This window comes from Oscarella lobularis, chromosome 7, assembly GCF_947507565.1.
Source record: "Oscarella lobularis chromosome 7, ooOscLobu1.1, whole genome shotgun sequence".
Lineage (NCBI taxonomy): Eukaryota > Metazoa > Porifera > Homoscleromorpha > Homosclerophorida > Oscarellidae > Oscarella > Oscarella lobularis.
In genome coordinates this window covers 1,990,520-2,012,519 of record NC_089181.1, presented here as the reverse complement: position 1 = coordinate 2,012,519, position 22,000 = coordinate 1,990,520, and the positions used below count along the sequence as shown (strand labels likewise).

The following is a 22,000-nucleotide window of genomic DNA, read 5'->3' as shown; positions in this document are numbered from 1 at the left end:
ACCAAATGCCCCCCCCCCCCCCCCCCCCCCCCCATCAGCAATGAGAATTCAGGTAATCTATGACTAATGAATGAGAAAAAACAGACCTTCGATGAATACGACAGCTAGAGAACGCCAGCAAGAATCCCTTTCTATCCTAGTGGATCATTTGTATCATCAATGTAGACTCCATGCTGCCCGCCAGTTGGCTCGCTTCCGCCGCCGCCGCCGCCGCCGCTGTCGCCACCTGACGAATTGAGTGGCGCTGATCCGGTTGGCGTATAGATCACCGTCCCCAGAGCATTCGAATCCATGGAGACAAGCTGATGAGACGGCATGACGAGCTGTGGAAGATTTTCTAAAGACTGAGCGCCCATATTTGGCGTGATGACCCGCGGCGACGCCAGCATAGCAGCCGAATACGAGGTCGTTTCAGGCGGCAAAGTCGTCGTCCCCGTAGCCGCTGCTACAGCCTGCGTTCCAACCATTCGATTTGCTGCAGCCGTTGTGACGGCTCCTGGCTGTGCAGCATTAGAATGTTGCAGCGCCAAAAGTGCCGCGTTGTTGAATAGCGGAACGCCAGTGGGAAACAGATTTGGAAAGCCGAGGGTTGTCTGAAGCGCATATTGCGGCACCGCCGTCCCAGCCGAGCCTCCTGCCGCCGTCTGAATAATAGGTACAGTCAATCCAGGTAGAGCCGCCGCGGAAGAAATCGCCACGTTGGACGTTGTTGGCGTTGCGGTGAGCAGCGGAGGCGACGAGGATACCGGGTGCGAGTCGGAAGCGACGGCAGTTTGACCCTAGATCATCAAAGTCCAATGTCAGAAACTTGTAACAGAAAGACCTACGGCTCGATTTGACGTTGTCTCTTCATCCGCAATGCTGTACACCAATTCAGTCTCTTCGAACCCGCTGCTCGACATTCTCTGCTGATCAGGCGGTTCGTTTCCGCCGCTGGTGCCGGCCCCGCTTTCGCCCTCGCCGCCAGGGGTTTCATTTGCGTCGCCGCCGCCGCCGCCGCTGCTGCCGCCGCCGCCACTGCCACCCGTTATCAAATCCGGAGAGTTGAGGCAGGTCTGTATGAGCGCTTTCCCGGCGTCGGACGTGATCATGGGCTGCAGTTTCGGCGTGGCGAACGTGTACACGTGACCCGTTTCCGACGCGACGAGCAGAAGCACTTGCGTACCTGTTAGCGTGCTCAGTTCATAGGCCTGAAAAAAAAGTACAGTGTACGTATCGGTGGGATTCGGTGCGCACGCAGTACACGTGACTTTCACTGAAACGCGATTTTTCGTCATTCTCAGAGAAACGCCCGTCCCTTCCGGTAATCGAGCTCACCTTCTTCATGATCCCGCTCTTTCGCTTGGAAAACGTCGTGTAGCGTCGCATCTTGTCCTGGATGAATTGCATTTCGATTTTCACGCGTCCGCGCGTCTTCTTTCGCTTCGCCGGCGGCTCGACGCCCGTCGTCGTCGCCGCCGCCACCGTCGACGAAGAGTTGGACGATCGAGTCGCCGACGTCGTTGTGGGCGCCGCTTCGTCGTCGTCGTCGCCGCCGCCGCCGCCGCCGCCGCTGTCGTCGTCTTCGTAGTCGTCTTCGTGCGACACGGAGGCGAAGGCGTCGCGACGGGCGGCGAGCTGGGCCTGTTCGAGAGCGATTCGATTCGCGTCCGTTGGTGGGGTCGTCATGTTGCGATTGATGTGTGCCGCCAAGTTTTCGAGCCGAATAAGGAGTCCGCACGTGCTTCTTTCTCTGCTCTCTTCCTTTTTCGGCTTGGACGCTCGGGTCCTGTACAAATATGGAAGGAGAGACGTCACCGATTCGAGCATGCGCGTAAAAAACTTTTATTTCTAGCAATACTATCTCTCTACACATGTTCACTACCGTTGACGACGTTTTCTTTGCCAGTACATATGCCGATCCTTTGCAACGCTCATTCGATGTCTGGGACGATAGCTGCACTAGCGATTTCATCAATAACTATTAATTAACATATGCTGTACTTTTACGTCACTATTTGATTCATCGATGTACCTTCTAAATAATGTTCGACTTGACGCAGATTTTTTATAACGGCAGCCGTCTCCTATACGCTGTCAGTAAAATGCAAAGAGATACCATATTCATCATTGTACCTTATGGGACGTTTTCCAATGTGGAATGTCTTGCACTGCTCCGTCTTGCTCTTCCGGCGAAGAAAAGCCGAACACACGACGCTGAACACTCGCAGAATCTCGCATTAGCCTAAAAAAATCTGGTTTGACTTTTGGTCTGAGAACAGAGCGCGTCTTCAATCTCGAATGAAAAACTCACAGAACTTTCCGCGCCGCAATTTCAGAAGAACGCTTCAGTTTCTCCGAAAGAGCGAGAATAGACGAGAGAACGACATTTTCATACGACTAGGCAAACAAAAATTCGCACGCCATCGACGATACGTATGCAGTCATCAAACCTCTAGCTTATTCCACTGCCTTCGTGCAGAAGATGGCCTACTGGAACTATTACGTAACCCCTGCATCCTAAAACAAAACAAAATGAAAACCGGTCTGAAATTCAACAACGGGCGTTTGACCAACGTGGGGGTTAATGGAAGCGTCGACACATCCTCCTCTTCCGTTTCCTCATGGTAATTTGAGGCCCATGCTCGTCTTGGCTGCGACAACGTCGGCTTTTCTGCGGTTTCCGGCACGAATTCTCCATGGGTCACCGTCGCTTTCTCTATCTCTGTTCGTTTCCATTCCCCGCCGCGTTTTTCGATGGACAGTTGCTCGCGATGGCTTCGGTTCTCATCGTCGTTATTGATCGGCGGCGTCGACGAATTGTCCTCGTCGCATCCCCACCAGCTGGGCTGTCCGTATAAAGACGAAGCACCCCTCGGACCTCAATGAGAGGTTCCAATAGAAATGATAGGAACCTCAAAAATACAATTACCAGTACCTGGAACGGATCGTCTACCGTCTCGCCTCACGGGTAAGCGCTCGTCAAGACTGTAATAACACAAGCATTTCGATTGACTGAGCACAACGCACAGTAACAGTTCACTTTGACTCGGTCGAACTGTCTTGACCGATCTTTCCCTCCTCTTTGCCTAACCCTCTGGCATCTGCGTTTCGGGACTGGTAGTAAAGCACGGGCGTCCCGACGTACAGCTGTTGGCGACCTCCAACAAACTTTTCCAAAAAAACGCGAACGTGAGAGGAAAATCTTGTCGTTTCCCACTATTCATACTGGAGAAGATGCGTCATTGGTGTCACGCAGGGGTAAAGTGACTAGCGGAAAGCCCGTGGCGGAGCTGCGAGAAGGGTCGAATCCGCTTGATGACGTAAAGGAGGCCTGCAAACCATCAGACATCGGCCCTTACGACATGCCCTTTAGGAGTGCGAGTCATTAGGACCACACTTACATTGAGATCCGGCAATGACGAATGCCGGATGCCAGTTGCGTCATCTGGAATGTAAAAAATCGTCGCCATTATTCTCGCATCTCGGTTCGAAGAAAGGGGAGTAAAGGTCTAATCTAATAAGAATGTACCTGTTCTCGTCTAAAAATAAACAATCACCAATCAAATCAAATTGGTAACTGGCAACTGTGGCACGATTACGTTCAAGTGCATTTTCTCCGAAGCCGGTCCGCGCGTGAGGATTTGGACAGAGGATGTGGCGTCCTGCAAACGATTCGCGTCCGGATGACGACGGCCCGAGGTGAAAAGCGAAACGTCGCGAAAATCGTCTTCGCTGTCGTCGCGACGAGCGAAAGAGCGGTTCGGGAGTTTCGCCGCGGTCATAGCTACAGAAAAAACGTGCGATAACGCGTCACAAAGCGACGCGTTTTACAGCAAACGGTATGTACTAACGCACGCTAGGTTACCAAAATTTTACACGTCGAAATTTTATTTCAAACTAAAAAATCTAAAAATGAAACTAAAAAGTCTACTTTTGCAGTGAAGTGTCATGTCTAGCTAATTAAAAGTCTAATCGTTTGCAACGAGATCGCTCGTCGAAAGTGTACAATCGTCCGAATCAGAATCCAACGACAACCCCATGACGTCATTTCTATTCACCGGTGTCGCAAGATTTGACTCAGTCAGAAGCGTTTCGAGCTGCTCTTCCAAAACGGCTTTCTCATCTTCATCCAATACGCAGGCGTGGTCAACCAGAGCGGCTTTTAAATTGTTCACCTCTTCCAACAGGCCGGCAATAGTCGCGCGAATTTCCGTTGTGCTTTTTTCGAGCTCTTCGTAATCCTAAAAGTACAAGGTTTGAAAGGAGAAAAGGACGGACGTCATTGAATGCGTAGGAGTAGGCGCGCGTGGGCGTAAGCACCTACCTCTTTCAACTGCTTCGAGTGCTGACGACGTTTGATTCTGCACTTTGCCGCCGCGACCTTGTTCTTTTCGCGACGAACTTGTCGACGCCTTCGCTCCTCGAGCGTAAGCTGTAAATGGAGAGAGAAGAGATTAGAGCACGTGACGCGTGGGACCGGAAAGAGCGCGACGGCGCCTTACCTCGAGTCGTCGGCCATGATTCATCTGAGACTGGAGTTCGAAAGCACTGGACTGCGGCAATAGTCCGCTTCGAACCAAATCGCTTTGTTCGACGCCGGGAAAGCTCCACTGCGATCTGCCGACGATCGGCGCCGGTCGAGCATTGTACGAAGTCGTAGCCGCGGCACGTGCTTCGTACCGCGAACCAAACGTCGTTGCCGTCGTCGCCGGCTGCGTCGTCGGCGCGCTGCCGTAGTAGTGCATCGGCGACGATTGCGGGTAGGAATACATAAGAGACGGGGCGCTCGTGACAGCGAACTAAGGCGGGAAGGAGTATATATAGTACGCGAACTGAGTGGCGCCGATTACAGCGCGTTACCTGTGGTGCCGTCTGCATACGCGTCGTGTAGGCGCTGTGGGTAAGCGGCGCGGACGTTTGCACCGGATGCATGCTGGTCACGTTCACATTAGGTGGCATCGGAATGAAATCGGTGGAGGATGCTCTCTTAGATATAGCCGCTTGTACAAGGCAGTCCCCTCCGTAGGCGTAGCCACTTCCTGTTCTATTTTCGTAATTCATCTGCTTGCGAGCGTTGTATGAAAGAGGTCGTGTGGTCTAATGTCTGGCACCGTGGTCAACTCATACATATAGGTTTGACAATGGAACTAAGCTTAGTGTCGGTTTGGCCTCCCGGCTTCTCGGCTATTGACGTCATGGTACGTCACTAACGTCACCGTGACGTAAAGAGACTTCCTGCTTTTTAGCGTGAACTGCCGAGAACAGAGGAACGGACCCATCTTTTGCTCGCAAATCGCGAAGGAAGAGAAGGCCGTTCGACTTTAGAGCGTCGGGGAGTATAATCGCGCGTGCAGCTTCCCGATCCGGTCAATGCGAGGACGCGCGTGACGTCACCAAAGGTCACAGAGCGGATGCGACCCTTGCAAATAGCCTACAGACGGCTGATAGACCAAAAAAGCAACGTCACACTCTTGTTTTTAATGCAAAAGAAACGTGTTGTTATTACCTGCGCTGGATCTGATTCACTCGCGGCGTCAGCGATGCAAAGCCAATAACCACGGCTCTGAAACTGTACGACTTGCGAGCTGGAGATCGGAACAGGAAGTTTACAGGCGGGGGTGGATATCCAGTGCCGACCAGTACTGTATCCGTGTATCCGTTGGAAGTTACCGTAGCCATGCGTGGTATGCGCATCTATGGTCAAAACATCCCGTCAGTACAGTGTAGCTACCACTCCAGTTTCTTCTCAATGAGGTAAATATGTTTTTTTTGTGAACGAACTTTGAACGCTCTATAGGTAGCACTACCTACCACCTAATTACGTATGGGTTACAGTGTGATCTTATTATTTGTACTGAATCTTTTTGCAAAAAACGTTCACTATGTTTGAGGAGCTAATTGATCACTCGTGGAGCAAGCCGAGGGGAAAAGCCATTCTCTGAACCTCGCTAAGTGTATCTACAATAGGTTGCTTATTGAAAACATTTCGTCAGAAATGACTAGTCATCCTAGCGAACGACACCCAACATAATCTCAATTGCAAAGGACCAGCCTTGCATTATTATACTCAGAATAGAGGTGAGGTCATCTAACAATCCCCAGATATATAGTAAAAGCCTGTTGCGTGCATGCATAGTACTACTCGTGCTGGCACAGCAATCGTCCATATCATCTCTGGCACAGCCTACTAGTTTATTAATTCATCTCATCGTCATTCTTCAGCGCTGCTGTCATCGGAATTTTCGTCGATTGACCCAACGCCTGCGTCTTCGTCACCGTCGTTGCTGTCGTCGTCACGACAACCCTCGGCCATAACAATGGTCGTCGTCCTTCTGACTTCATCTTCAATTTCCTTTTCGACCATCGCCCTTTTTTCGTCGGAGAGAACGCACGCGTGATTTCGAAGCATTGCGTGCAACTCGTCCACTTCGCTTTCGAGACTTCGTATCGTTCGAACGAGTTCCTCGTTCGATTTCGACAGCATTTCGTGCTGTTGTCGAACGGTCTGCGCGTGCGTGCGCCTCTTGAGTCGACACTTGGCCGCCGCCACTTTGTTTCGCTCGCGTCGCATGCGCTTTTTCGTCAACTCTTCGGTAGTCATCTGAGAAAAGAATCGAAAATGACTAAAGGGCCTCTAGCGAGCCGAAAGTGTCACTAGTACCTGTTGCGGTTTCGATCGTTTCGGTTCTGGCTCGTAGGTGACACCACGCGAGGCGAGTACGGTTCGAAGAACGTCCTTTCCGGTCAGCGGTTGAGTCGCCGCCGCGTCGGCGAACGCGTCGAGTTGCGATGGATACGCCATCCACGGCAATTTTTCGGCGTATTGAACGAACGGAGTGCCCTGACTCAGCATTGCAGCAAACTGCGGAATGAAAAAACAGAGAGATGAGAAGTCGGCTTTTAGAGGCAGGTGGATCCGGATGAGGTCGCCGACTGGCCGGATGTGCGGGGTATAGTACGAACCGAGCATTACCTGTTTAGCGTCGGGTGGAGCAGGGTGTTGGTGATCGTACAGGAGATGGAAATTTGTGGCGGTCGTCGTAGGCGTGCTGGTCGGAACTTCTGAGCCTTGAGTCGTAAAGATCATTGTGCTGGTTGTAGGTGGGGGTGGGCTTCCGCAGGAAGTGTGGTTCACTGCAACTGACCACCGTATTGCCCACGCTAGCCTCTTTATAGCAAGAGCCAGAGGAAGGTCGATTAATTCTAATTCAATTAATAATGTCGTCATCGTCCTAAAAATAGAATATACTGTAAAGGGCGATGTCACGAGTTGAACTAGAACGAACGAACGAACGAAGCTTCTCTGATCAGGCACCGTAGAAGCGAAAAATGACGCAGATTAAACTGACGATTAAACTGCTGAGTCAACAGACATAATATATCACTTGGAACGCAAGGACACGGCCTGCGTCATCGCGTACGTCATCAGCGCGGGGGAGTTATCTCACGAGGACGACCCTTACGACACCGACTCATGCTTTTTTATTGTATCGAGCAAATTCCACTGGTTCCAGACGCGAGAGCTTGTCCATGAGCGACTCGAGTCGGCTTGTTTTCCTGCAATCGGCTAAGGACCTAAAAAGAAACTGCTTGTAGGGTTCTTTACAACGGAAGTTAGTCCAACCTCTAAGCATTCCATTAGATCTATCGATTCATTCCGATCGACGTCAATCGAGGAGAGAATTTCTCGAACTTCCTTTTGCGTAAACAAGCATCCACTTTTGTCCAGGATCGCTTCCAGTTCTTCATAGTCTATTGTCTAAAAAAAGGTGATAATGATGACTAATGGCGAATGACGTCAAATTCCGAGATGATTGACAAACCCCGTCACCGTTGACGTCAGCTGCTTGGAATTTTCTTTCAGCTAGCAAAACGCTCGATAAGTAGAGTCGAGGAAATCGTTCGGCGATCGTCTATTGAGAAAAGCGCCAAAGGAAGGTGAAAGGTAAGATATCAATGCAGGGGGAGGATCCGCGCACCGCATAGAATTGCTCAGGGTCGCGCTCTTCCTTCGATCTATCTTCGTCGTCTGCCGTTGCCTCGGTTGCGATGCTGCCGCCCTTCTTTTTGCCGCCTGATTTCTTTTTCTTGCCAGAACGAATCTTTGGCTTTCGCCGGCCGGCTTTCTAAATTTACGTTTATTTTATGCGGGCAAAGGTCAAGGATCGCGATAGGAGACATCGACGTCTTGCTTTGCCTCGCACAACGGTAAAGGTCACGGTAACGCCGAGCGTTAGCGCCAATTGTAACAGGCAGATACCGTACGGTACCGGACCGGACCGGAGTGTCCTGGAGGGGACCCTCCCACAATTAGCCGCGAAGCCCTGTTCCGCGTTCTGAATACCTGACACTGCGCTTGCAACCCGGTGATCTGAAACCAGAACAAGAAGTTTTCGAAAGCGGGAAGCACGCGTCTTGAGGCCCGGAACCCCCGCCTCCCGCGACCTCTTGCTGTAGGGCCTCTTTCTCCTTGACGAGATCGTAGTTCCGACTCTTGACAGACACCAACTCCTTTTCTTTCGCTTCGAGAGCGGCGCGTAGCTCCTGCTTCTCGCGCGCGTCGATCGCGAGCGACTCGTTCGCGCGCAAGAGCCCGTCGTCGCCGCTGCCGCCACTGACGTCGTTCATAGCGATCCCGAGGCGAACGACACGCGCACGTACGGCCGCCGACGGGCGACGGTCAAGAAAATATTGACAAGTAGAGCAGGTGCCCAGCAACTGCGCATGGAAATAAGATGTATGCGAAAGACGTGTGCACTCGTAATCTATTTTTCTATTCATCATCATCGTAGGAGAAGAGTCGGTCCGCATGACAACTACGTCGCTGGAACTTTCTCTCCTTTGGCTTCAATGCGAAGCAGAGTTGTTTTGGTTTCAGGTCTCGTCGAGCATCCTCACAATCGCGCGCATCCATGCCAGTGCTAGTGACGATGCATCGGTCACGGTCACGCGCAAAATGCTCTCTTGACTCTTCTCCATTCACCGTCGTTCGCACCGTCGTCGGTGGCGGCGGCGGCACGTCGCCGTCGTCGGACGACGCGTCGGAGTCGCTTTCGTTTACTATAGAATCACTCCCCTCTCCCTCCTCCGCCTCCTCCTCCCTCCGCCACTCCCATTTCGAATCAATACACGACAGAATGCCGTCGCCGTGTACGGCGTAGACGCTTCCGTACAAATCGAATGAAGTCGGCGATGTGTCATTGTCATCGTCGTCGTCGTCGTCGTCGTCGTCGTAGTCGAATTGCGACGGCGAGTCCGTTTCCCTAACGACCGTGTGCGTTTCTCTTGTTAGGCTTCTCCTTAGCAACGCGGCAACAGTCCTCTGCCAAAGAAGATGTACAAAGGTGTCTCATTTAGGTGTCGAGACAAAGGTAGAACGAAAATAGAAGAGGAGTAGCTGGGAGCGTCATACACTCCCACTGGTCATGCATCTCACGAATATGAGTAGAGTGGGAACGAGACCACCTATCACTAATCCTATCACTCATAGAATACAATACCTTAATAGCCTCCCTCAGCACTTGAACATCGACGCCTTCTTTCAGTTCGATTCCACACTGAATTGCGTCAAAGTGAGGTACAAAGTATTTCTCAATAGCCTTATTGAAAGAGCCACCGTGAATTAGCTGCAGAAGAGTTTGTTCAAACGGTTTCACCTTGTAGCCAAACGCTGCGATGCCGACCACAGCTCCATAGACGCTGACCAACGGTGTATTAGAAGGGTCCAAGTATTGACTATAGCTAGACAGAATTTCACGTTGGATGTCTGAGTCAACGATTTCCGTTAGTCTGTATAGGAGATAAATTACGTGTGGCAAAAAAATCGATCGTTTCTCTCACTTCACTAAACGCGCGGTGGTCAGGGCAGCCGTGTCTCGTATTGTCCAGTGATCCAGTGACCGTTTCGCGCACGACTTCACTCTCGGATCCGTGGCACACTTCATCGTTAGTCCCACCAAATCTGGAAGCTGAATAGGTAGCCTTAGCTTGACTGCGATTAGAGGGAGAAGAAGTGTGCACGTTGCTTACGTGTGGCACTAAGTAGACATTCTTGTTCGAAGCAAGGGCTCGAATTGTTTTTACTAAGGAATAGAGACCTTCAGACGACTCTGTTGGACCTTGAAGAAAAGTCTAAAAATAATCAAAATGAGACTAATTCCATTGTACAACAGATTTCTTTTCCATACTGGTAACACTGAAGTGAGAAAATTGACTAGATGTGGCAGAATAGCAGCCACGCTAGACGCTGTTCCCAATTCTTTCAGAGAAGCCTGCAGAAGCAAATTGGCAATCTTCAATAATTACAATTTCCTAAGAAATTTAAGTGACGTCACCTGGCAAACCTGCTCATCCGAGCTTATTACTCCTTTGCATAAAACAGTATAGTATTCATTCATAGCCTACAGTTAGGAAAGTAGACGATAACACCACCTCTTTAGTTCCTACCATACCTCGTCAAGCTGACAGGCCTTCTCTAACTCCTGCCCATCTGACTGTCTATCCTTTTTACTGCCTACATTTGTTAAGAGAAACGTTACTAGGACGACGCTTCTACCTGTACTATTACCGTGAAGAGAGCTATTTCCTTCAATGCCAAGCCAGTGAACTACAGACGTAAATTTTCATTCAAAACTAAAACACGCATATAAATCTAGCTATCGACCTCGTATCAAAGGCGGCGAAGCAGTTTGAAGTTGTTTGTTTTCAAACATCTTCTCCTTCAAGACCACCTCTTTCTCGTCGTAGAAATAGAGCGTCTCTCCTTTGTACTGGACTTGCTTGAACGGTTGACTGTCGTTGGACCCGAATCCGTAGTGAGGCTGGGAGCAAAGACGTGTGTGTCTCTTCTCGTAAATGGTATTGCCTTTTCTTGTACTCTCTACCTCTAAGTTTTTCAATTTAAAACATCGATTAAAATCTTCAACTGTAAGCTTTCGTCGCTTGGAGTTCTTCATCAGTTCACAAGCAGCCTTAGGAAACATAGAAAAGGCTGTCTGCACGTCTTGTGTGCAAAGGCCTTACGTGCGTGACGTCTCTCAGTCGATAGCTGACGTCCTCGGCCAGAAGAGACGCGGCTGGATCAGAAACAGACAGACCAGTTGCTTCAGCATGAAGCAAGACAGAACTTGACGGCACAACAGCGAAGCGACGTTTTGACATGGTCGCCTTAGCGTGCTACGTGTACTAGTCTATATCCTACGGGACTTCCTACGGGAACTCACTTGAGGACTCTGGGGAATTTTTCTCGCTCGACAGGTCCAGTTCTGGTGGGCATAGAAGGGTTTGTTGATAGTGCTAAGAGGTCGTTTTATAGAAACAGAAAGAGGCTCCTGCACGGAGTCGTTTTTTCAGTCCCTATCGACTCACTGTTCGGGTTCCTGTTCGGGTTTCTGTTCGGACTAAAAAGTCATGTCGTCACCTGTTGACCAACTCGTGGAAATGGGATTCCCCCCAAACCGCGCGTGAGTCCGGAGAACTTAGGAGAATTCTAAGAACCCATTATCAATTAATTTGATTATGGCTATGTAATTATTATTATTGATACGAATATGTTTAGAGAGAAAGCACTGGTGAAGACAAACCATAAGGGAGTTCAGCAAGCCATGGATTGGTATGGTTCACCACGCTGCAATTGATCATTAGCGAAAAATACGTTTTTCAAGGCTTTTGGAACACTCTGAGGATCCTGACATTGACACACCAATTAGTCAAGGCCACGTTCTAAGTGATGGTCCAGGTACTGTGGAATAGCGCTTTTGTGTGCCTCTGTAATTTTTTTGTAGGTGAAGGCGGGGAAGGTAGTGGGGAAGGTGGTGGTTCTGCAAGCAAGGACTTGGAAGCTCTTTCTATTAAATGCGATCAGTAAGAAACGTTATTTATTTATTTATTTATTGCTCTTTAGTAAGATCTTTGACTAAGGTGTGGTAAATTGTTGAAGAGCGAAGCTCAAGCTCAGGTAAATGACTTGTTTTCAATAGTCGTCATCATGGAAAAGATTGTTCATTTGCACAGAGCCACGCTACTCGCACGGGTCACACTCAATTTTCTGAATCTACCGAGGAGGTAAAGCCTTTGACTGAAGAGGAAAAGAAGGAGCAGCAAGAAAAGTTGTGGTTGGACACATTTTTATTTTCTGATTTACTTGCAATGAACATGCAGACTGCAAAAGTTGATCAAAGAGAAACGCCAAGCACGATTGGAGAAAGAAAAGAAAGTGGGGATTATTTGTTATTGCATGAACTTGTCTTATTTATTTTTTGCGAAGGAAGCTCTTGAGAAAGAAAAATCTAGACGAAAAGGCGGAAGAGAAATGGTTGAAGCAAAGCAGAGGTATGGAAATAAGTGACTAGCCAAATTTTTACTCTTTTCTTGATGATGATTTTTAGAATGGAAATGCGAGAGGCAAAGAAGATCGCCGATCTGAAACGTCGAGAAAAAGAAGAAGAGAGAATTGCTAAGTAATTCCTCGCTATTGCGTTTTGCTCTATGATCAATGTATGTTAGGCAAAAAGTGAAAGAGCAAATAGCACGTGATCGTTTGGAACGACAAAATAAGGCAGGAGTGGAATCAAACGTGGAGATGATGGGCTGTATTTTTTCCTAGCAGTTTGCTAAGAGTGCTGCTTCTTCTGCTGCTGCACCTGCACCGACATCTTTAGCAAAACCAAACCCTTCACAGGTGCGTTATCATATTGAGAAGGAGGCCTCGTTGCTAAGTTCTTCTCCCTGATATATCCCGCACCACATTGGGTTAGCATAATTCCTATATCATTTGGGCAGCGTGACTTGATTGCCCAGCTCTTCTCATGTTTAATTAAAAGAGAGACAGTAGTATCCTTTTTTGCAGGTACAGAAATTGAAAGAATATAGAGAATGCCGTCTACAGGTACCGTCTTTGCTTTAATTTCTGCTTGATTAAGTATCAACGATTTGCATCAAGATTCGACTGCCAGATGGATCTACTTTACGGAATAATTTTGCCGCAACTGATACTCTTAGAGCGGTTCTTACCTACGTGGAATCTGAGAAGGGTCTAGAAAATCACTCTCTTGCAACAGCATTCCCGTCAAAGTTATTTACTGAAAGTGATATGGATCTGTCCTTGAAGGAGGCCGGTGAGGAGGCGCACAAATAATTTGCTGTCTAACTAGCTTTTCCTTGTGTAATCAGGATTGCTTCCCTCTGCGGTTCTAATCGTGAAGAAAAAGCTACTACCTGGATAACTCTTGTAAGACAGCCAGTTACGTGCTTATTCTCACAGTGCCGGCCACATGCGTGGTCACGTGAGAAAAAAAGCTTTGGGAGTCCCAAGGATAACGTGCCGGGCCAGAACTTTTCGCGACCACAACACTACGTTTGGTAAGATTAGTTAATTAGCAGCTGGTTGATACCGATTTACATATGGGTATTATTGATCAAAGCAGCGGACTTGATTATACATATTAAATAAGGGCCAGGATACGGCGACTGCAGCATAAACTTGAAGTCCCCGTTCATCCGAAGTGTAATGAAAGATTCTGAACACTCAGCATTCTAACTCATGCGAAGGGACTCGAGTTTTCACAAGTTTTCACTAGTTTTCTCCATGGGGTACTCAATCCGGCTGCCTCGATCCCCAAAGCGCTCCGGATCTCATTGTTGATACCAACATTATTCTTTGTGCAACTGACGGTGAAGATTCATCTTCAATTAGGTCTTTAAAGGTGGGCTACAGTTACTTCTAGGACTAGCCGCTTTTAGATTGAGTAGATACAGGAATAAGCGGTGGCTCAGCAGCAGCAACAGCAAGTCCCCCGGATTGCCTAGCCTCACTTGGCGCGTCTTTTTCAATAAAGCGACCAAGTTGAAGTACCGTCGTGACTTTATCGTATCGCGAAGAGATACTGCATTGAGGCTTATTGAGCGCAACACCAGGAAGCTGTGACGTCATGCATTTTACAGCTCAGTCGTTGAATTACGTTTTCCTTATCGTATGGGACGATTACCGAGACGATTGGCACACGCACTGTCAAGCAGTCAAGCAGTGTAAGGTGATGGGGCCTGAAAGTTGAGAAAGCGAGAGAAGACACCTCATCTATATCCTTGGAGGCTGCTATTCAAATCTAAATTGGAATTTGTTAATTCGTTGTGGAGGGATAAATCTTACTTTTGGTACTCTAATACTCAGTCCGGTTCCCGGATTAACTAATACCCTGGTCATCGAGCGAGCTTCTTGATTTCGATCGAAAGAACACTGCCGGTGGCTTCTCTTCGACACTTCAGGTGCATTATTTTGGGTTGTTTTATGCCAGAATGTTCAGTGGATTACGACGGGAGCTAAATACGAGGCCAAACAACTTGGTTCGGGGTTATCCACATGTGTGAAAAAATCGATCTAGATCCGAATAGCGACAACCCGCGTAGCTTATTTACCAGCATTGAATTCATTACAGCTCTAAAACGCTAGCCGATCTCTGTGCTAAGGCCTAAGCCCTCGTGTTTTTTTTTGTAGCCTATTCGAAAGAACGCAACGCCCACGAAACCGCCTAATAGTATCAATGGGAGACGATCGCTTGGTGAGAACACACGATCAGAGCCGTGTCACTGTGGAAAAAGTAAAGGAACACTTGAACAAGCCTTCAAATTCAGCGTCGTGCCATCAATGGATTTTATTGCCTTCGGATGCTTCAGGTTTTAGGCATAAATAAAAACTATCCGGTTATTTATTTATTTATTTATTTTTTATTTACTTATTTATAGCTTCCATGGACCTTCGAATAATTGACGTTATCATTGTACGAGATCATGGCTCCGCTAAACTTGGAGCCAAGTTGCATGCTGCTCTCAAGAGTCTGAATTTGAAAATTATTGAGATGGATCTTCCATCAGCATCCAGTGAAAAAGAGCAGGCTCAATTCTTGAACAAGTTTGGGCAAGGCAGTCACGTCTTCTGTCTTGTCTTTGGCCTAACGCTTATAACCAATTATTGGTCTCAACTGCAGTCATTTGTCAAACGTTATACTGACTACAGTCCCAGCACCGTAGTGTTTGTGTGGTACAACGTTTCTAAGGAGATGGCCCTTGGCCGTGCTGAAGATCTGCGTCGCGTTCCTGACTGCGAATTTTCAGAGGCAGATGACGCTGACTCTATAGCCCTTGGCATTAGAGTAAGAGTCAAAGGTATGTTATAAGAAACTTTGTTATGCATTTCCATTGTTTGTTGTTACAGCAATAGCGGACGAGGAACAACGAGACGTTCTTCCAATGCGACGGAGCAACTTGTCTGAACAGCAAAGACTGGGTAACCGAGCAAGAAAGTTGTAGACAGGATCTTCATTGATTTCTAAATACGGGTCTTTAGAATAGCACCATAGATTGTTAGAAGATTCCGATTTCTTTTCAGTTTGTCCCATGACTATTTTGGATAAACGTTTAGTAGTTTTCAGTAGTTTTCACATTCGTTCTAACGAACTCCTATCCTAAGCCTTTTTCAGTACCCCAATCACGACCTTATCCTCAGATGGTTTTGGCCTGGCTGTAGCTAGTACTTAATTAATTAAAGACAGCACGGCACACGTATTTCAGTATCTACATATGGTTGCTTATTCAGTATCCCGTCGCACGAAAGACCCGAACCTCTTCTGATTTTTTAGTTAGTTAGGAAGTACAGCGCTCCAATTTGAGAGATGCACATTTACATGCAGACGTCACACATCTAAAAATATCTTCATGACGTTGATATCAACGCAAACGCACATCAATTTAGCGCTTTGTAGTAATCAAACTTTCATTTTTTTATTCTGAAATGTTGACGATTTTGAGTGCACGTGTTAGTATCTGCACTGTACAGGCACGCTGTCCTTTCACTACTACTACTGGGGACTAGAAGGAAGGCTAACTTTATTCAAGTAGAACTTCCGCTTCACAATCCATGGGGGGCCTCAGATTTTACTGTCTCGCACTGTTTAATGTCAGCGAGGGTCTTAACGGTAGCTGTAGCCTGTGATTATTAGACTTCTTGAAGAAGCACCGAAACCAACCGCCTCGCCGAACGCTTCTGGACGCTGTTTCCAAAATTTTCTTTCGCTCTGATTCAAGCCGAAAGGAAACCGCCTTGGTACACTTGCTCTTGTCTTTGCGCAATCTAATTTGAGCTAATTAATTCGGTTTAGGTGATAACGGGTCCTCCGGGCTTTGGAAAGACGGCGTGCTTGGAAGATTTTATGCGCGAATATCGCACTTATTACGACGTTGTTGTTTTTCTGAGATGCTCCGACGTGTTTGAATGGTTAGTATCACTAACAAAGATGGTAAGTTTATATGGTCTGCGACGAGAGGTATTTCCAAAAATAATTGGGACTTTTGCAGTGCGAAGAATTTGAGATCAATGCAAGACGTCTGTACAAAGCGGAGTTGGAGCCAACGCTTGCAAAGGAGCTCAGCGGTCGCAAAACCGTTCTCGTTGCCTGCGACGACGTCCAAGAGTCGTGCGTCTACAATTTGTCTCGCTTCGTGCAATCCATAACCGAATCATCTATTCACATTTTGATCACAACGCAATTACCGAGAATTCGGAATCTCGATCACTTTTCAATTGAGGCGGTTAAATTGAGCAGAGAAGAACTGGACGATTATTTCAGCATCAGAAGTCGCAGCGAACCGTCGGCCGGTGCTCGTGTGCGAATGCCGTCCACTCAAGGCAGTACCGTACACGTGGACGTTTTAGACTCTCATCCGGCCGCGTGCGGCCTTGCCAGAGACTACTTGCTAAAGACAAAATCTGGAATCTGGGGCCTAAAGCCACAGTATCACGGTATCTGGGCCGAACATTATTTCACCTATGGCAAAGATAAGTTCACACAGTGGCTCGAGAAGCGTGATTTAACTGACTTACGAAGCTATCTCGCTCAAGGTCAACTAACCTCCCTCGAAGACATCGCCAAAGCAGACAGTTCAGCTATCGAGGGATTGGTTCCCCAAGCCGACGTTCCGCGTCTCGCCGAAGCACTTCGTTCACTAACAAAAGAACTCGACGACGAGAGGCTCAACGTTATGATACATCTGAACTTGAGCACGGCATCAAGAGCGGCTAATAGCATATTAAACATGTTATCGGTCGTCGGCGACGATTGGTTCGAGTACGACGTTTTGCTTCGCAGCTGGATGAAACAGTACAAGGATCAAAGCGACGAGACGGCGAAACGCGCTTTGGATTCGCTCGAGAAACTCGGTCTCGCTCACTTGAATCGGGGTCGCGTCGACGACGCCGTTCTCGCCGTGCGCGTGCCGCGCTGCTTTCAAAAATCGATTTTGAATCGTCTGACGAAAGAGAAACAGACGTCGTATAAGAAAATCGTTCAATGTCTGGCGTTCTATTTATCGCGTCGATTGCCCGTCCATAAGGTCTGGTCGTTCGACGCCAAGGACGCGGCGCTTTTCACGCACGCCTTGGCCGTCGCGCGTCACAGCAAACGAGCGTCCTTGTTCACAATTTCGGCTCGAAATATAATCGCCTTTGCGAGGGAATTGGTCTACGTTTACGGACTCGCCGCCGAAGCGAAACAATTCTCGGAGCATCTACTCAAGATGGAACAACTCGTCCCGGAAAACGTTTTTTCGGTATGCCGCGAAAAGATACGCGTGCAACTGTCGCACATCGACATATTCGACCAGCCCCTAACCGACACTCTCCTACTCGAAATTCTATCGATTATAACGAAAAATTTATCCGAAGCGAAGCTATACAGACTCGCCGTCGTTTATCTCGAAAAGGAGATCGAGATATTGCGACGGCATCCCGAACGACTCGCCGAACTGTCGTCGCTGCGCGTCACACTCGCCGAAGCGTACGGCGCGACGGGTCGCGAACGGGAAGCGACGGCGCTATTCGAATCGCTCTCGGAGTCCGATCCGCTCGTCGTCAACGATCGGATGCGACGGAAGATTCTCTTCGGTCGCGCCGAGTCGCAGGAGACGGCGGAGGAGTACGTTCAGGCGAAAGCCTCCTATACTGAACTTTTGAAAATGGTCGAGGCGCGTAGCGACGAGCACGCGCGCGTGCTGCTTCGTCTCGGCGACGTGAGCGCCAAGGCTGGACATCACTTGGACGCGTTCGGCTTCTATAGTCGACTCATGGGCGCGGACGAGGAGACGCGACTGCCGCGCGACGTCAAACTGAAGACCCAACTCGGCATCGCCTTGTCGCTCAAGAACCAAGGCGAACTCCAGGACTCGTTGAACGCCTATCAGACGCTTCACGCGTTCGCGCGCGATTACGACGACAGCGACTATCAAATCGTCGCTCTCGTCGGTCAAGGCGACGTCTACACGGCGGCTCACATGCTCGACAGCGCCCTTCGACTCTACGAGCAATCGCTTCAAGTGTGCGAGATCAAGAAACCGACGCATCGCGATCGTCCGAGCATATTGAATAAGATCGGTCATTGTCAACGCTCGCGCGGCAATCTCGTCGCCGCGAAGGAGACGTACGAGAATTGCGTGTCGCTCAGCGCGCACGTCGACGATAAGCGAACGGAAGCGTCGGCGTTGAGCAACATTGCGAATATTTATCAGCAGATGGGCGACGTGCCGGCGGCATTGCGATATTTTAGAGAACAGTTGAAAATTGCGAAGGATTTGAAGGACGACGTCATGATGGGAGTGGCGAACGGGAGCATAGGAAATTGCTATTCGTCTATTCGAAAGTACGACGACGCTTTGGCGCATCTCACCGCCGCCGTCAACATAGCGGAAAAAATCGGCGATCAAGCCGATCTCGGACGCTCCTATTCGAACTTGGGAAACGTCTATCAGATGTCGAAAAGGTACAGCGAAGCGGAAAAACATTTTCGACTTTCGTTAGAACTCGCCGTCGAAACGAACGACATCGTCGCCGAAGCGCGCGCGCGCGGCAATCTCGGCAACGCTCTCCAATCGCAATCGCGTTTCGGCGAAGCGGTCGAACTCTACGAACGTACGATCGAGCTGAGTTCGATGAGTCGAGCCGGCGACAAGATATCGGAAGGAAACGCGTATCACAATCGAGGCTGCGCTCTCGAGGGTCTCGGCGACGTCGAGAAGGCGCGCGACAGTTTCGAAAAGGCGATAGCGATATTCGACGAGCTCTATCAGCAGACGGGCGCGAGCGAGTCGTTTCGACCGACCTATCATCAACTCAATTCGAAATCGTATCGTCGACTTCAATTCGTCTTGGGCGAATTGGGCGACAAGATGCGCGCTTTGGAGATTTCCGAACGAAGTCGCGGTCGTCAGTTCGTCGACGTCGTCGCGAAACGTTTTTCGTTGAGCGGCGTGCGTCCGCTCATCGACAGTTACGAGAAAATCACTCGAGACGAGATTATCGATTTGGTGAAGAGACAGAACGCTTGGGTTCTAATCTATTCCATATGTCGAACGAGTCTTCACGCGTGGGTCGTCAGTCCCCAAGGCGACGTGAATTTTCGCGCGACGAAAATTGCCGACGATCCGCGAAGCGAATCGCGACTCGACAAGAAAATTCGCAGCACCGTCGCCGAACTGACGAACTACGAGAATCTCAATCGATTGCCGGGCGAAAACGAGGAACGAATCAAGACTCCAGATTTGAGCGATTTGTCTAATTTTCTCATACGACCCATCGAGGAGTGGTTGCCGACGCGAAGCGTCGATCTCGTCGTCATTCCCGCCGGTCTCATCACTCTCGTTCCCTTCTCGGCTCTACCGTGCGGTAAAGATAATTTAATGATGTCGCAGATTTACAGAATACGAAGCATTCCGGCGCTGATCGAATTTGAACGATGGCGAGACGATAGCGGCGACGTGATGCTAACCGATTCTCTAATCGTCGGTAATCCCGATGTGCCGTCGATGCACATTCCCGGCCAGTCCGAACCGTGGCGCCCGGTCACGCTGCCGAATGCCGAACGCGAGGCGAACGACGTCGCTCGACTCGTCAACGGGCACGCTCTCGTTCGAAAGGAAGCAACGAAGCGGCGCGTGACGCGAGAATTACCGCAGGCCCAGTTGATTCACCTGGCGACGCACGGTGGACAGGGCGGCACGACGCTCTTTCTAGCTCCCGAAGAGGAGGAAAAGGCGCGCGTTCGGCCGGGGAACCTGATCGATTCAAAGTGCTGCTTGCTGACCTGCGACGAGATCGAAGGCATGGACTTGCGAGCTCAGCTCGTCTGCTTGAGTTCGTGCGGAAGCGCGAGAGGCGAGCCGAATAACGACGGGGTAATGGGCTTGGCGCGAAGCTTTCTGATCGCCGGAGCGAGAATGGTTCTCGTCACCTTATGGCGAGTTCCCGATCGAGCGACGGAGCACCTCATGTATTTTTTCTACCGTAACATGTTGCGTGGGGCGCCGGCGTCGTTTGCTTTGCAGCAGTCGATGCACCAGTTGCGTTGTCTCGAACAGTTTGCGCATCCCGTTCACTGGGCCGGATTTCAGATCATTGGACCGGACATTTCGCTCGAGTTCCCGGCCTCCTTCAACGTACGATGCGTTCCGGATTGTCAATTTTTCGCCGGCATGGAATCGGAATTAAACGAATTGTCTCAATGGGTATTAAATAAGGATAAAGGGCTGTTGGTGCGCTACGTTCGCGGCATTCAGCCCGGCATCGGAAAAACGACTCTAATTGCCGAATTTCTCAAAATGTTTAACGCTCATTACAGTCATATATTTTGGGTACGCGGACATTCGAATTTGATGTTGTTGGACGGATTTTGTGCCATCGCTTCAATTTCAGCCGTTAGCATGATCGAGGGACTAATTATTAGTCATTTGCATTCCTATCTCAGAGAACTCGACAACTGGCTATTGATCATTGATGGAATTTGGGAAGGTTTCGAAGTCGACGCTTATCTTCCGAAAGCGACCAGCGCCGGGAGAGTAATAATTATTGCCGACGACAACGACACAAACATTCCGTCGACTCCCGAAAATGTGTACAGCGAAATGCGCGTCGGACTTTTAGAGCAAGACGAGACGATCGTGTCGCTCTTGCGACGAACGTCGACAACTGTCAAACCGATGAGCTTGACCGACAAAGATCGGAATGCTTTGAAGCAATTTACACGCGAACCTTTTTATCTGTCTCTTCCTCTTTGCTTGGAGCTGGCGGGATCATTCATTAGAAGATCGCATATTCCTTTTCATCAGTTTCTCGACATGCTGCTAAGTCGTCCCACAATTAGCCGTAAGGCCTACGACTCGTCCCCTACCTCTGTGAGACAAGGATCGGTTGAAGAGTCGAGTGATTTGCCTGCGTCGTCGTCGTCGTCGTCAGATCAAGCTCGTCAGACGGCGAGCCTAGTCTCTCCTATTCCTATTTCTATGGAAGTGGCAAAGTTTATCGTCTCTTTGATACTAGAAAGCTTGTCAGATTCCGCCCTCAAGTTTCTCGCCTGTTTTGTCTCATCAGGGTCAAGAATTTTGCCAATCAACCTTCTTCGGAATATGGTCGGAGAGCGCGAGAAAAGCCTTGATGGTGCGAGCGAGGACGATGTAACTGAATTGACTTTCAATGCTTGTCTCGCTGAAGTCGTCGCAGCTTCTGTGCTAAGGAAACACAGCGACGGTGTTGTCGTCAAGCACTCGTTCATGGAAAGAGTGCACGAAGGATCGACTGCTGTTTCCATTCACCCCGTCGTGCTGAACTGTTTGCGACCAAATTTCGATGTAGTTCAATCTCAAATGTTTATAACCTGGGCGTCTGTCTTCAATTTGGAATTAAAGAGAGAGGGCAACGAGCAGAAAAACGTTACTTTCACGCAAGCGACTGCGTTTTGTCAATACGTTTCCCACCAAAGACTTTCTAAAAATGAAGAAGCACAAGTCACAGCGAGCACCGAATCATTAATACTCACCATACGTACAGAAGCCGTTAAATATCCTCCCGCTTTCGCGAAATGTTGTCTATTATTGAAGAACCCTAGTCTGTTTACCAAACTTTAGCAATCGTTCATTTTTGTTTTCTAGTCTGTTGATAAAAAGAATTGCGTCGCTCCCCACTCTCAGTGGAAATCGCGTTATA

General features: G+C 49.0%; 7 protein-coding genes across 13 annotated transcripts; 2 read left to right on the top strand and 5 right to left on the bottom strand.

Annotated features, from left to right (window-relative positions):
• Positions 1-32: 32 nt before the first annotated feature.
• LOC136188744 (serum response factor-like) lies at positions 33-3,813 on the bottom strand. Of its 3 annotated transcripts, XM_065976527.1 has the most exons (12): positions 3,582-3,813; positions 3,384-3,521; positions 3,209-3,313; positions 3,023-3,150; positions 2,918-2,967; positions 2,557-2,860; positions 2,433-2,499; positions 2,294-2,379; positions 2,116-2,224; positions 2,015-2,066; positions 1,865-1,960; positions 1,652-1,768 (listed from the first exon to the last, which is right to left on the bottom strand). In XM_065976527.1, the coding sequence occupies exons 2-11, from the start codon at positions 3,450-3,452 to the stop codon at positions 1,914-1,916; spliced, it is 1,017 nt and encodes a 338-aa protein (XP_065832599.1). In that variant the 5' UTR covers positions 3,453-3,521; positions 3,582-3,813; the 3' UTR covers positions 1,652-1,768; positions 1,865-1,913. The 3 variants fall into 3 exon arrangements, with proteins under 3 accessions (XP_065832597.1, XP_065832599.1, XP_065832598.1); XM_065976526.1 differs by lacking the exon at positions 1,652-1,768 and having other exon boundaries at positions 1,809-1,960; XM_065976525.1 differs by lacking the exons at positions 2,294-2,379; positions 2,433-2,499; positions 2,557-2,860; ... (3 more) ...; positions 3,384-3,521; positions 3,582-3,813 and adding exons at positions 33-779; positions 828-1,190 and having other exon boundaries at positions 1,318-1,768; positions 2,116-2,199.
• Positions 3,814-3,852: 39 nt separating this feature from the next.
• LOC136188749 (protein c-Fos-like) lies at positions 3,853-5,083 on the bottom strand. The gene is made up of 4 exons (XM_065976535.1): positions 4,843-5,083; positions 4,485-4,781; positions 4,307-4,414; positions 3,853-4,223 (listed from the first exon to the last, which is right to left on the bottom strand). Exons 1-4 carry the CDS (start codon positions 5,041-5,043, stop codon positions 3,951-3,953), a joined length of 879 nt encoding a protein of 292 aa, XP_065832607.1. The 5' UTR covers positions 5,044-5,083; the 3' UTR covers positions 3,853-3,950.
• Positions 5,084-6,010: 927 nt separating this feature from the next.
• Positions 6,011-7,413, bottom strand: LOC136188750 (cyclic AMP-dependent transcription factor ATF-3-like). Of its 2 annotated transcripts, XM_065976537.1 has the most exons (4): positions 7,273-7,413; positions 6,956-7,214; positions 6,644-6,844; positions 6,011-6,583 (listed from the first exon to the last, which is right to left on the bottom strand). In XM_065976537.1, the coding sequence occupies exons 2-4, from the start codon at positions 7,208-7,210 to the stop codon at positions 6,194-6,196; spliced, it is 846 nt and encodes a 281-aa protein (XP_065832609.1). In that variant the 5' UTR covers positions 7,211-7,214; positions 7,273-7,413; the 3' UTR covers positions 6,011-6,193. The 2 variants fall into 2 exon arrangements, with proteins under 2 accessions (XP_065832609.1, XP_065832608.1); XM_065976536.1 differs by having other exon boundaries at positions 6,956-7,402.
• A 28-nt stretch (positions 7,414-7,441) lies between these two features.
• LOC136188752 (uncharacterized) lies at positions 7,442-8,702 on the bottom strand. Its single transcript, XM_065976540.1, has 6 exons — positions 8,428-8,702; positions 8,327-8,353; positions 7,962-8,108; positions 7,806-7,895; positions 7,607-7,741; positions 7,442-7,557 (listed from the first exon to the last, which is right to left on the bottom strand). Exons 1-6 carry the CDS (start codon positions 8,608-8,610, stop codon positions 7,465-7,467), a joined length of 675 nt encoding a protein of 224 aa, XP_065832612.1. The 5' UTR covers positions 8,611-8,702; the 3' UTR covers positions 7,442-7,464.
• Positions 8,703-8,733: 31 nt separating this feature from the next.
• On the bottom strand, positions 8,734-11,393 carry LOC136188745 (TAF6-like RNA polymerase II p300/CBP-associated factor-associated factor 65 kDa subunit 6L). The gene is made up of 14 exons (XM_065976528.1): positions 11,350-11,393; positions 11,205-11,277; positions 11,005-11,057; positions 10,866-10,952; positions 10,646-10,802; positions 10,550-10,588; positions 10,434-10,495; positions 10,317-10,382; positions 10,170-10,253; positions 10,012-10,113; positions 9,823-9,950; positions 9,639-9,771; positions 9,483-9,581; positions 8,734-9,304 (listed from the first exon to the last, which is right to left on the bottom strand). Exons 4-14 carry the CDS (start codon positions 10,935-10,937, stop codon positions 8,756-8,758), a joined length of 1,491 nt encoding a protein of 496 aa, XP_065832600.1. The 5' UTR covers positions 10,938-10,952; positions 11,005-11,057; positions 11,205-11,277; positions 11,350-11,393; the 3' UTR covers positions 8,734-8,755.
• LOC136188748 (UBX domain-containing protein 1-B-like) lies at positions 11,194-13,293 on the top strand. 2 transcript variants are annotated; one of them, XM_065976534.1, is made up of 15 exons: positions 11,194-11,249; positions 11,297-11,444; positions 11,540-11,593; positions 11,646-11,719; positions 11,766-11,844; positions 11,902-11,938; positions 11,995-12,089; positions 12,142-12,196; positions 12,248-12,312; positions 12,369-12,440; positions 12,487-12,538; positions 12,590-12,661; positions 12,830-12,868; positions 12,923-13,097; positions 13,153-13,293. In XM_065976534.1, exons 2-15 carry the CDS (start codon positions 11,392-11,394, stop codon positions 13,203-13,205), a joined length of 975 nt encoding a protein of 324 aa, XP_065832606.1. In that variant the 5' UTR covers positions 11,194-11,249; positions 11,297-11,391; the 3' UTR covers positions 13,206-13,293. The 2 variants fall into 2 exon arrangements, with proteins under 2 accessions (XP_065832606.1, XP_065832605.1); XM_065976533.1 differs by having other exon boundaries at positions 12,587-12,661.
• Positions 13,231-21,977, top strand: LOC136188738 (uncharacterized). Of its 3 annotated transcripts, none has more exons than XM_065976518.1 (7): positions 13,231-13,341; positions 14,474-14,652; positions 14,722-15,141; positions 15,191-15,262; positions 15,975-16,078; positions 16,134-16,271; positions 16,330-21,977. In XM_065976518.1, exons 2-7 carry the CDS (start codon positions 14,520-14,522, stop codon positions 21,919-21,921), a joined length of 6,459 nt encoding a protein of 2,152 aa, XP_065832590.1. In that variant the 5' UTR covers positions 13,231-13,341; positions 14,474-14,519; the 3' UTR covers positions 21,922-21,977. The 3 variants fall into 3 exon arrangements, with proteins under 3 accessions (XP_065832590.1, XP_065832589.1, XP_065832588.1); XM_065976517.1 differs by lacking the exon at positions 13,231-13,341 and adding an exon at positions 13,625-13,685; XM_065976516.1 differs by lacking the exon at positions 13,231-13,341 and adding an exon at positions 14,115-14,244.
• Positions 21,978-22,000: the final 23 nt, after the last annotated feature.